At 38.1% G+C, this 13,213-nt stretch overlaps 1 protein-coding gene across 1 annotated transcript; it reads right to left on the reverse strand.

Annotated features, from left to right (window-relative positions):
- Nucleotides 1-2,693: 2,693 nt before the first annotated feature.
- On the reverse strand, nt 2,694-3,739 carry LOC118234212 (trace amine-associated receptor 13c-like). Its single transcript, XM_035430621.1, has one exon. It carries the CDS (start codon nt 3,737-3,739, stop codon nt 2,825-2,827), a length of 915 nt encoding a protein of 304 aa, XP_035286512.1. The 3' UTR covers nt 2,694-2,824.
- Between the last annotated feature and the right edge of the window lie 9,474 nt (nt 3,740-13,213).

Below are 13,213 nucleotides of genomic sequence, written 5' to 3' on the forward strand. Positions count from 1 at the left end.
AGTATTAATTTTATACACCAAAATAGAACATGCTGAGCTCCAATCCGTTAAATGCTTTGTTCTCACAAAGTTCACTTGAAAACTTCCCTCATGAGGATGTGACACAGAACCAAAGAACATGGGTAGACAATGATGGGGAGGAGCAAGGTATGAGCAAAGGAGGGAGCAGAATTATTTGGGGTTCAGGCCTGTTGGGTTAATTAGAAGTTTAAGTGCATCAGCCTAATCTTGTATTGTTTTCCTATGGTTTTACTTTTTAATTTTTTCTCCTTAGATCTAATTAATTTCCTGTGAGACAAGTCACATAGACGTGTTAGTTGGAAGTGGGTATCTGCATGTAGTCATGCATGTAGGTCTGACATTTCATCTCTGGTTCTTTTGGAATGTTCTGCTGTCTTTTTGTTTTTTTAATTATAGACTACTTTGGGACAAATGAGCTGTGGTTTTTAGTATCTTTCATTCATTTTATTCATGTCTGCCCATGTCTGTAACCTTTGTTCATTGTTGAGCCTCATCTTTAGACTAGACATGAATATTTGTAACTTAATAAATATCTTAATTTTCGTCTGGTTGTGAGTTGTACATTTTGATATAGGTTGATCCAATAGTTTGCTCTGTTTATCAGCAAATTCGGCAATTCAGTTTATAATTGGTATCTTTGATGATAATTACCAGATTAAATCAAATAAATATATTTTACATGCTGGATAACTGAGGTGTTTTAACTGCTGATGCACTTGTATTCGGTACTCAGAGTGCTGGATGTCAAATGATGGTGTTTACAGTTAAAACTGCTGGGTTCGGAAAATTAAATATATTTCACATAATCCTCACCTTGATGACATTAATGGAGGTCCCAACCGAGATGGACATGGACCAGTCACTAAGGAGAGAAATGAAGGAGGTGCTAGTCACTGCTGCTAATCCCAAACGTAAAGGGGTGGTTTGTATGGAGTGTGTTGCTTTTGAAGGAGAACAGGAGTCCTTCTTTCAGACATATCCAGGCCTTGAGGAACTACTGGAATCCTTAAATGGTCTCAATAAGGAACCGTATATAATACTACATACCCGTGCCCATCACCAACCAATATAATGGCTGTCATAACCCAATGTTTTGAGTTTTTGCGGCCGACACTCTAATGTAACACCTCTACAATCACCCCCGTGGTCGTGTACCCCAATGCATGTTGGTACAAAAGTGGAGAGACTGGGACAGCCCCCCTGCCTGTATGGCCTCCTGCTATGGAAATAGTGCAGCAGCTTTATCAGAACATCATAAACGCCATGATGAAAGCCCGGGAACTAGCAAGGGCCAGGTACTGGTTAGACTGCATGGGGGACAAACCCAGCCAAGACAGATCTGCAGCATCACCTCTGCAGAAGACATGACTCCACTCCACAATATATCAATACACGAAGAATGGCTAGGCCAGAAGACAATATTTGTGAAGACATTAAGACCTTCAGAAAGTAAAGGAAGCGACTGGTTCCACTTCTCAGTATCTGTAGATGTGGTTTTCCACCACCTGCCTAGGCTCCTTTTTATTGGTCTGCAAATGCCGCAGAAAATTCCAGTTTGTGTTCAGATTAGGGAATTCACAACAAGGTACAAAACTTTACTAAAAAGTAAACAAAAGAATTCCAAATTTTAACTGCAACCATAATTCAGATAAATTAGTCAAGAAGTACATAGGTAAATTAAAATGAATTATAAATGCAGTTTAAATTATATCATTATATAAATGCTTTGTCATACATAAAGAGAACTTAATTCCAAACTATTTACTATTTAATGTGTTTTAATAATATGAAAATGTTAAAAGTTGTTGGAATGCATGTGAAATGATTCAGGATGAGAAGTAATTAGTACTACTGGGATAGAAAACAAGCCTGCTTATTTTCATGTGTTTATAACAAAACTATGCATGTAACTAATTGTGAAAAATGGAAAGGTACTGGGAAGGAACGACCTTCGAGGAGGAAGACATGTGGATGAGCTGAGGGGGTCAGATAGATAAAGTTCTGGGCATCCCGCCAAGTTTCAACTGCAACGATTTTTGGTGCAAAGGAGAAGACAAGAAGCTTGCCACAGGTGTCTGAGAAGGTCACAAATATGTACACATGATTTGAAGGATACTTCGTAAATGGAGTAAAATTCATAGTTAAAAGTACACTTGCTATAGCATATAATCAGGTGGTATATGTATGACCATTGCTTACAAAATATCATATCCTAAACAATAGCCTGTGTGATTCTATTGAAACTGCATGTATTGTGTATAATGTCAAATAAAGACAAGCTCTACAAACCAGGATTGTATGTGAAGGCAGAAAAAGAAGTTAGATTAAGAAGGGACACCCTCCCCCACCGTGAGGAAAAGTTAATTGGTTCATGCTGCCCACAAACCACCATGAAAATGTCTTGTACTTTTAAATGGACCTTATTTTATTATATTATATAAAAAATGACAAGAAAGGAAAACAGTAGCATTTTATCAAATTATAGGAACAATGGGTTGTCAAGTGTGAAAACAGATACACAAAGTTTGAACAAGACAAGGAACTTTAGAAAAGAACAACATCTTACAGGGAATTTAAGATTTTTTTACGTTTTAGAACAACTTTCTAGGAATATAGTCCACTGTACATTTGTAATGAATCTTAAAAACACTGTTATAATGACATCATGAGGGCAATCAATGCTATGTTGGGTGTGTTTGACACTGCAAGCAGAGGGCTTTTTGATAATCTGTGCAAAACAAGGGCGACAAAAATTTTAACTGGTTTATAAACATCACATTCATTTGACATTCATCTGAGATTGTTAGGTTTCCCGTTGCACATTCAGCATAGAAGACTCTGAGCCACATATTCTGAGTGTTAGTATGAGTTTAACAGACCTCTGAAACCATGGATAAAAAAGAGCATAAATGATTGGATTGATGGAAGAATTCAAATATAATAGAGGTACTGTAATTGAAATTGCAAGATTGACAGATTTGTTCCTAAAATAGATTTCAACAAAGGCATTTACATAGTAAGGTACTGAACACAGAAGGAAGACTGCCACGAGAATTCCAAGGGATTTTGCTGCTTTCCTTTCAGTGGGCATAGAACCATGATCATTTTTTGGGCACTTTCTAACACTCCTAATTTTATTTGCGTGCTTTTTAGCGATAGCAAAAATTTTCAAGTTTATAATTACAATCATTGAGCATGGTGAAACAAATGCAATTATGAAGTCAACAATAGCCCATGCTTTATTAACTGCACCAACACACTCACCGCATGTGATGTTTTCTTTCATGTCAGTAAAATCTCCATTGAAATAAAGAAGCACCATATTGTAGATAAATGAACACAACCACAGTATGGCAATCATCCTCAAAGTTACATTCACTGTCATTTTCATGGAATAGTGAAAAGGATTGGAGAGAGCAAGATATCGGTCCAATGCAATTAAAGCTACATTATAAACTGATATACAAGTAAAGCAATATGCTGCTATTTTAAACGTTGTGCAATACAATGTATCAAAGCACCTCCATTGATCTATCCATGTAATAAAATAGAGGGGCATCACAATTACCCCAACAAGAAAGTCCACCATGGCCAAAGAGAGTATGAGGAAATTAGTTGGTGTCTGAAGCTGCTTGAAGTGACAGATGGAGATGATCACAAGCAAGTTTCCACAAACGGTCAGTGAGACAGCTAAAGCTACAGGCATATACAGCAACATATCCGCTGCTGTTGGTGAAGTTTCCAAACAGGAAAGGTTTGACTAGACATCTCTTGATGCTCTTCTGTGAGATTCATGAAGGAAGAGGTTACAGTTTCATTGAACAATGAGACATTCTGTCCTTATACTTAATGTAGGCTATCTAAAAAAAGAATATCCTTCTGTGAATGTGCATAAAAGGTGTTGCATAATGTAGCTTGCTGGTCTTGAAGAGTCCTTTTGGATCATTAAGCGCAGTGGAGTCACATTTATATAAAGGGGTTGCCATTGGTTTTTTTTCTTTTGGTGGTTGTCTATGAATCCCCATCAGATTAAATTAAATTAATTGTACAGGGGGTTGCGTTTGGAGACCGAGATCAAAACTGGGGAAGGTCAGTGATGTAATCAAATAATAAAATAAGAGAATGGGTCAAGACGAAAGAGTTTTCAACTAAACACTTGTTGATTCCAGAATTATAATGGTAAAAGAGTGGATTGTGCATAGTGACTTGAATTATCTTGGAGTTCATGGAAAATTAAGAAAAACTTAACAAAAATGACATTAGTTTAACAGAAGCTCTTATCCAGAACAAAGTGCTAGATCTGGTTTACATCATTCCCAGACTAGTGGATATGAATGTACCATCACTGAAGCACTCAGGCCAATTAACTATGCTAACAAAAAACCTAAATACACATGCTGAGCACATACAGATTACACCCAAAATAAGCCCTAAGAAGAGAAACCTATGGCTAGTATAATTAGAAACCGAACTGCTACAAAGGATTCTTCAGGTAGGGGATGTGAGGAGAACCTGTTGTAGTCTGTATTCCCGGTCACTTGTCTCCCCAGTACTGCCTCTGTGTCTGTGTTCCCTGAGCTGCTTCACTCCCCTGTACTTGTGTGATTTCACTATTCGGGTGGTTCCGGGTTTTCGTGGTTTCCCCCCTTCTTTCCAGTCTCGCTTTACTTACTTCCTGCTTATTTCTAGTTTTACTAATTTCTACTAATCCCTACTAATTTATAGATTGTAAAGTACTAACCTCGCTAATATACTAACATGTGAATATTACTAATGGACTGACACACACTAGTTTTGGGTTTTTGATAGTTTAGATCACTATACTAATACATTAACCAGTCTCCCCTTTTCCATGCTGCGCTGTAGCTCCGCCCCTTTTCTTTCTAGCCTGCTCTAACGCTGAGTTCTGCAATTGCCTGCACCTGTCTCTTGCTCTGACTGCACCTCTCTCTCTCTGCATGTGTTCTACCTGCTTCACCCAGGCCGTCTATTATCATTGTTGTCTATGTGATTCCAGTCCGCGTTTTGTCGGTCCCCTGTCATTGTATTAGTTTTCCTAATGTTCTTCACCTGGATGTTGTTTGTTACTCCTCCCTCACTCACTTAACCCCTCCTTGATTGTTACCTTCCCCAGTGTATAAATGTCAGTCTTTTCCACCAGCTCAGAGTCAGAATGTTGATCGAATTCATTGTGCCGATTGTTAGTAAGCCTTTGTCTATCGAGATTCCTGCGACACCCCTTTGTACGACGTCGAGTTTGCCTGCCCCTTTTGGTTTTGTTTGCTTCTGGTTTGACCTTCGCTTTGCCTTGACTTCTCTTTTGCCTGTCCCTTTGTACCTTCGCCATTCTGATCTCCTGTTTTTTGATTTTTTGCCTGTTTTTTCACTATTCTTTTGGAAACTCGATTCGGCACCGTCCTCTCTCTGATTACCTGGCTTCGAACCTCGGACTGAATAAAGACAACGTTTTTTGGATTTCCCTGGTCTGCGTGTGGGTCCTTACACAGAACATCACAGAACCTAGATGCAATGTGAAGAGGTGGATCTTCAGTTTATCATATTTATTTGCATCTGAAGGTACACAACAATTCTCCTGTCCTGACCACTATGGAAAGTTCATTCTAACATTGGAGGCCAGTGCAGACAGGCCTTGTGACTGGCAACAGTGACTATGGAGGGAGCAAGTCAGTTAGGGCATCTGTGTTCACATCAGAGGTAATTTTAAAACAAGCAATTAGATTTATTTCAGCTTTAATTTGCTGTATCAGAATTTCAGTAGTTCAAAAGTTTATATAAACTTTGTTAGTATTTGGTGGCATTGCCTTTTAATTGGTTAACTTGAATCAAACACTTGGGGTAGCCTTCCACAAGCTTCTCACAATACTTTGCCAGAATTTTTGCCCATTCCTCCTGACAGAACTGGTGTAACTCAGTCAGTTTTGTGGGCCTCTTTGCTTAGACATGCTTTTTCAGTTAGGTCTACAAATTTTCTATGGAATTCAGGTCAGGGCTTTGTAATGGCCACTCCAATACTTTCAGTTTGTGTGTGTATGTTTCTATGGTATGCTAGCTCACACTTTCACCGGCATCTTCAATCGAAATCCCCATTTTTGTTCACCGCAAACTACTTTTTCAGACCGTTCGCTTATGTTTTCAAACGTTTACGGCGAACACAAAGCTAACGGAAAAAAGTTTGAAATAGTTTGCAAAAGTTCGCCTTGTTCACTGAATTTGAATGCACCTCTGTATTCGGCGATTGTAATCCTCCACTGAAATGTCATTGAGATGTCATTGGTTGTGAAACAGCAGAGATACTGAGGTTCAAAAATTGCTGTTTTACATTGGAGAGCTGACCAATGCAAAGATACTAAACATATAATTTGTCTCTTTATGAGGAAAAATAATCTGTCTCATGACATTATCCATCCACCTGACTGTTACCATTGTACTCCTGGAATCAACATGTGCACGTTGAAAGCCTCTCTGAATTAACATTATTACATCCTTGACCATTCTTTTTGTGCTCTCTGGCTTCAACCCTGCAAAAAATTATTCAGTTATTCTGATGGGATTCATTAACAGCTCCTAGAAGAAAAAAGCAAATCACATATGTTACACCTTCACTACAGGTACTAAAATATTCCAAGGACACTGCAAGAATAGCAAGGTGCATTTTTCAAACTTTTTAATGCAATTTAGATTTTTTATGCTTATATTAAGTATAATGATGGGACATTTGATGGTTCAGTGAAACTGTAACCATTGTTCTTCCAGAATGAATCTCACAGAAGTACATCAAGTGTGCTGTCCATTCCAACTTTTCCTGTTTGCTAACTTCACTAACTGCAGTGGATGTGTTGCCGTATATGTCTGCAGCAGTAGTTGTCTCACTGACAGTGTGTGGAAACTTACTTGATCATCTTTTTCTGTCACTTCAAGCAGCTTCAGATGCCAATTAATTTCCTCTTGCTGTCCCTGAACTTTCTTGTTGGAATAAATGCCTCTCTATGTTGATAGATCAACAGAAGTGCTTTAGGACAGTATACAGCACACCATTTCATGTATTAGCATAGTACAAGCATTTTACCTTACTTTTGTCTGAATTTATACAATAATGTGGTTAATCGTAATGGGCCGATGTTTTGCTACCTACAACCATTTTCAGTACTCCATGAAAACAACTTTGAATGTAACTTTCAGGATAATATCCATAGTATGTTTATGTTGATTAATGTACAATATGATGGTTCTTTACTTCAATGTAAATATTCCTGACACAAAGGAAAATATGAAATGTATTGAGTGTGCTGTTCAGTTTAATGAAATTTGGGCCACTGTTGACTGTCTAATTATATTTATTGTGCTATGCTTAATGATTGTAATCATGTACCTGAAAATTGTTTTTATTGCTAAATATCATGTAAATAAATTGGGCCCACAAAATGCACAAAAACAAATAATGCTTCTGTGACATCAATAAGAAAAGCAGTGACAGCACTAGGGGTTCTAGTGTCCTGTGCTTGGTACCATTCTATGTATGTGCTTTCCTTGAAGCATATATTAGTAACAAATCTGTGCATATTGCAGTTTGAAATGCATTAGCTGAATTATGCAATAAATCATATCATTTATGCTCTGTTCAATCCATGGTTTCAGAGGTGTGTTTTGACATGAGGGATATTCAGTGCAGGATCTTCAGATTTGAATGTGCTTGCAACAAAAGTATTTCCTGTACCATAGAATGTGATGTAATAAAATTTTTCCAGTTTTTATTTGAATATCCTCATTTTCCATTTGTGGTTTACACTCAACATGATCGTTATTGTAAAAATGTTTTTTTCTGCTACTCAACTGCTAAACCAGCATAGATTTTCAAAAAGACCTTTTCTGTTTTAATGTTTGCATAAACACTCTATGCGGTTGTTTAGGGCCACACGATCCAATGTTTATCTAAGGTATATAACGTTCTTTTCTTATTCGTCCCCTATTGCTATAGAATGGAATTGCGTAACAATATAATGTAAGAAGGATTTTATCAAGCAACCCCCCCCCCCCCCACTGGCTTGACAGAATCCAACAGCAACCCCCCCCCCCCCCCCCCCCCACACACACACAGAATCAAACAGCACCCCGCCCCCCCGTTGTTTAGGACCACCACAATCCTAGGGCCGGCCCTGTTTTGAAGTCTACGTTTAATGTCTATGTCTTCTTGTCTTGTCATTTTTTGTTTTTTATTGCTATTCTTGAGTATACATCTATTCATGTAGTCTGCTCTGGATCAGATCTGGCTTGGAAAATTAGGTGCAAACCTCAGATGGTTATATGGCCACACATTTATGCCAATTGTGACAATACTTCAGGGGATGAAAGACAGCCATATTGCGGACAAGTATGCGCAGGTTTGCAGTGCTACAGTGCAATATGGTCTGTATGGTGCAAAAAAAGAATTTGTTTAGGCTCTATTAGGCCAAATTGTACGAAATTTCACAGAAACCCTCAGACAGCTTACCTCCTGAGAGAAAAGTACTCTGATCAAACATGAATATGCAGAAATTGTGAAAAAGATATTTGATCAGCCACTGTTCACATTTTTGGAAATATACAAAAGGGACCCATGTAGATCATGTGCATCGCATTTAGTGAACCTACCACCTAGGTGGCGATACAATACCACTTCAATATTAAAATCATTACTGGAGATCTGCCTTACATCCAATAAACACCAAATTTAGTATGGATAATTTTTGAATAAAGTTTGCAGTCCTTGACAAAGTTGCCACACACACACACACACACACAACAGTAGTGTATAGTTCCTGAACCTGAACCTTAATAGTTATATTCTGTTTTCTGTGAGTATAATGGTCATGTGCATTCTTTCATCCATCATTTTAAGAACTGAATTGGATTTTTAAGGTAATAAAAAGGTCCCTGACCGCTGGAATACATTTCTACATTCATTAGACTATGATACTTCATAAAACACTTCCATGTAAAGAAGATCACTTTTTTTTAGAAGACATTAAAGGACCATACCAATGTTACTACATGTCATTGTCCATTGTCAACATCGGCTACACAGTTTACATAAACCTCGACCACTTTTCCCAAAATTGCTTTATTTTTGAGATATCGTGTTTGTTTACGTTTTGTTCAGACAGACGTCGTTCAGTGCCAATGTTAAAACGGTGTGGAAGAACACTCTACGAGACTTGAAAGTTGCTAGGTATAGGTAATTCACCCTTTAGAAAATCACTATGCAGTTTATTTTATCTATAATTACTGTATTACTCTAATACAAGCCATTCTAATTTGCGCATAATATCAAGTTCAAGGGCGTCTCATTTAGGCATACGCCGGCGTCAATAACAAGCACAAGCATCGAGGTCAACGACTGGCTGAAAGTTACACCTCATGTCTTTACCGCTTCCTGGTTACAAAGTCCAATCAGAGCCAGCCAGAGACGTTTTGGCCAATGGGATGCAGCCAAGGAAACGTGTTCCTTGCGCGGAAACTAGAAACAGAGGGTGCTTGTAAAGCAATTTTGGGAAAATGGTCGAGGTTTATGTATGTCCTTTAAATGATTTCCCAGCAGCTAACGCTAAGCAGGGTAAATGGGACATAATTTATTTTGCATGGAAAGCATGCATCATATGCTGTAACTGCACAAATCACTGCAAAATCTGTAAGATGCTGTCACTGGCTATGCAGGTCACCTTTTGTAAACATGACAAATATACTATGCATAAGGACTATATGATACAAATTTCTCCCATCAGGACAGCTTTGTTGGGCTTTGTTGTTCATATTATGGTCCTGATTATAAATAAGCTTTTCTGAATTAATTAATCATAGCATCATTATCACAACTTCATCTCTCTATCTTAAACCAACCTAGTGAAGGGAATTATTCTCAATAATCACCATCACCATAAGTTGGACTAAATGCAGGCTAAAGCTACAGTGCATGCACATACATTACAATCAAGTGCATGCAGAATTATGCAGTCGTGACTCACTGCACAAATTCTTGCATAACCAACTTTGTTTGAACCCAGGGAACATATTAGTTGTAATCAATAGCCTATATTTTTATTCTATATTTTTAATGTAGTGGGTAGCGTGCTGTCAGGTAAAGTGAGGATTATGTGAAATGTGTTTAATTTTCCAAATATGACAGTTTTAACCGTCAACACCCTCGTTTAATGTCCGGCACCAAACACAAGTGCATCAGCAGGTCAAACACCTCACTTATCCAACATGTTAAATATATTTGTTTGATTCAATGTGGTAATTATTATCAAAGATATCAGTGATCAATTAAATTTCCAAATTCGTTGATAGGCAGAGCAACCTGTTGGATCAACCTTTATAAAAATGTACAACTCACAACCAGATTAAAATTAAGATTTTTATTAAGATACAACAAATATTCACATTTAATCTAAAGACGAGGCACAACTACCTTAAAAGAATAACAAAAGTTGCAGACATGGATGAGTTCACAGTCACACAAGAAGGAATGAAAGAAAATAACCAAACCACAGCGTGTTTGTCCCAAAGTAATCCAAGGATGTGCCAAACATAAATTCAAAAACCAAAAGACAGCAAGGTATTCCAAAAGACCAGAGATGAAATGTAGAATGCCAGACCTAGATGCAGGACTCAGATGCCCACTTCAAACTAACTGTTAAAAACTGACTTCTTTCCAAGTTGCTCAAACTGACTGCTGACTAAAAGAAAGTTTTTTTTTTTTAAATCTAGTGAAAGAGAGGAGGGAGGAGGGGGATGAACACCTCCTTGTACTCCTGACCTGTGCATACTTAATTAATGATCAGGGAGGACCCAATGGGTACTGATTGTGTCCCTTATATAATTATTGGTTCAGGTCAATCTACAATACAACATATTTTTAAGATTATAGGTCAATTAACCCTCTCTTCATGTGAGAATTATGGTGACATTATATATTAAGGATTTTCATATCTTTTTGGAGGGACAGCTTTGCTTATTATGGGAATACTTGTGAGCTACTATGTGGAGACACTAGATCAAGCAACAGACCAAATTTCAAAGTCAGCAGTAACACTGATTTTCTCTCTTTTGGTATGGCCAGCCCAGAATGTCCAACATATTGCCTGTAGGTATATTACCCATTTTTTAAAGTACAGAAGCTTATGAGTATGGGAATTCCAGCATGGGGTTTCCCAGGCTACCCGCGTAATTTTTTTCCCCCCAAACCAGTTTAGCGCAAACCACGCCCCGTAGTTTCAACATTGATCAACAATATTTAGCGCAAAGCACAAACCACGCCCCGTATTTGCATTAATCAACACACGTGTAGCGGCGCTCAGCTGTCAACTGTATTTGAAGACGTTTGAGTAAAGTTCGCTACATTCATGAACACGTGCTGGCTGGCTACAATTCTTGTTTGTGCTTAGTGGTTGGGCTTTCAAATGTACTGCACTATGTATAGTTTAACGCTTGTTTGTGCTTGGTCTTTTCAATTTACTGCGCTATGTATAGTTTCTTGAACGCGTGCTGGTTGGCTACAATTCATTCCACTGTAATGTATGCTACATTGTTGTTTGAGTTTACAGTTTGGTCTTTTCAGTTTACTGCACTATGCATAGTTTCACGACGTTTGAGATGTAACTGTCAAATCTGTATTTCCTCCTTATTTTCATTTTTATTCACTCACCCATTTATGTATGGATATTTCTTTTAATATATATTAGGGTGCATCAGACACGTCCATTTCTAAAGTGCGTGTTTTCCTTCTGTCCTTAGTTTAAATTTATTCCATTTGTTCCAAACTCGCAGGTGATGTGAGTAACTCGCGTCCCGCGGGCTTGGTTAAATTCTGCCGGCAAGCTGTCATTTTGGTCAACCAATCGTTGCAACTACGGGGCGTGGTTTGCGCTAAACTGGTTTGGGGGAAAAAAGACGCAGGCTACTCCTTCTGACACACAGACCCACACATATACATTCACACGTCAAATGGTTACGCCCCCTTCCCCCCAGTTCCTGCTTTGTGTCACTGTCTTTCCTCCAAGCTATGCTAGCGCTTTGAAGCTCCCTATGGCTGAGAATGGCCAAATAGTAAATTATATGTCATTGAGAGTGCTTTACTTGCATTTGGCAATACATGAGTGCTTGTGGGAGAGAACAGGACAGGCAGAAATGTAAGGATGTTCAGCAGACAATGGGTGATAAATTGACAGCTCAAATGGGTACTTTTGCTCCGTAGGGTAAATGGTCTGTTGCTCCACCACCATAAGGACCATATGTGTGCATGTGCCATGCTGAGAGGAACAAAGGAATGGACCTTGCACATTGCTTATCTCCCTCTCCCATTGAAGCGTGCACTCCAGCAGCACAACTGCGGTATGAAGGCAACTAAATTGTTACTTTGTTTATGTTTTTTCAGAAAGATACAAATTGCACTCAGTGCTCTGCGCCTCACCCTTGGTGCTTGTCCAGTGACATCGCTGCTTGCCGCTTTTTTTATTTTTTTACTATAGGACTAATGTGATGTATCAAATGGAGACAAGATACTGGCTTTAGAACCAAAAAAAAAAACAAAAACGTGATTTAGTTTTTTTTAAAAACCCCTTTTAATTCAATGGTTTTACATTGGACATAACTAACCCTCATGTAGTCCTCACCGGGTCGTAACTGTAGGTAAATCTAGCCTCATGTTACCCAGAACACACACACTCTCTCACACACATGCAGATGTAGAGCCTTATTTTTATATAAATTAATATAATTTTTTAATAATTAAAAATAATTTACTATAATCGCTGAGAATTCCTTATTTGAAGATGTAAAGTTTGTCAGGGGGCAATGTATGGCAAAAATAAATGAGCATCACAGAAAAATAATTAATTATAACAATTGTTCATGTACTGCTTTTTGTAGTTTGTAATAGTCACCCTTTCCAAAATGTAGTGCACAGTACATTTTCCACATACAGCACATCCAAATCATTACATCATAATACGGAAATTAAATTAACAAAGATATGACTGAATGATTGATTGTTTCGTTTAAACTCCTCTCCTTTTGATATTTGGTTACAAAGGGTAGCTATGCTGATTTTCAACATGCAAATTACTCCCTGGAGGAGAGGCGCGTGTCTCCGGCTCTCTCACATATGCCACTCAAACAACCAAATCCCGCCTACTCA

The sequence above is a fragment of the Anguilla anguilla genome, chromosome 8 (genome assembly GCF_013347855.1).
Source record: "Anguilla anguilla isolate fAngAng1 chromosome 8, fAngAng1.pri, whole genome shotgun sequence".
Taxonomy (NCBI): Eukaryota; Metazoa; Chordata; class Actinopteri; order Anguilliformes; family Anguillidae; genus Anguilla; species Anguilla anguilla.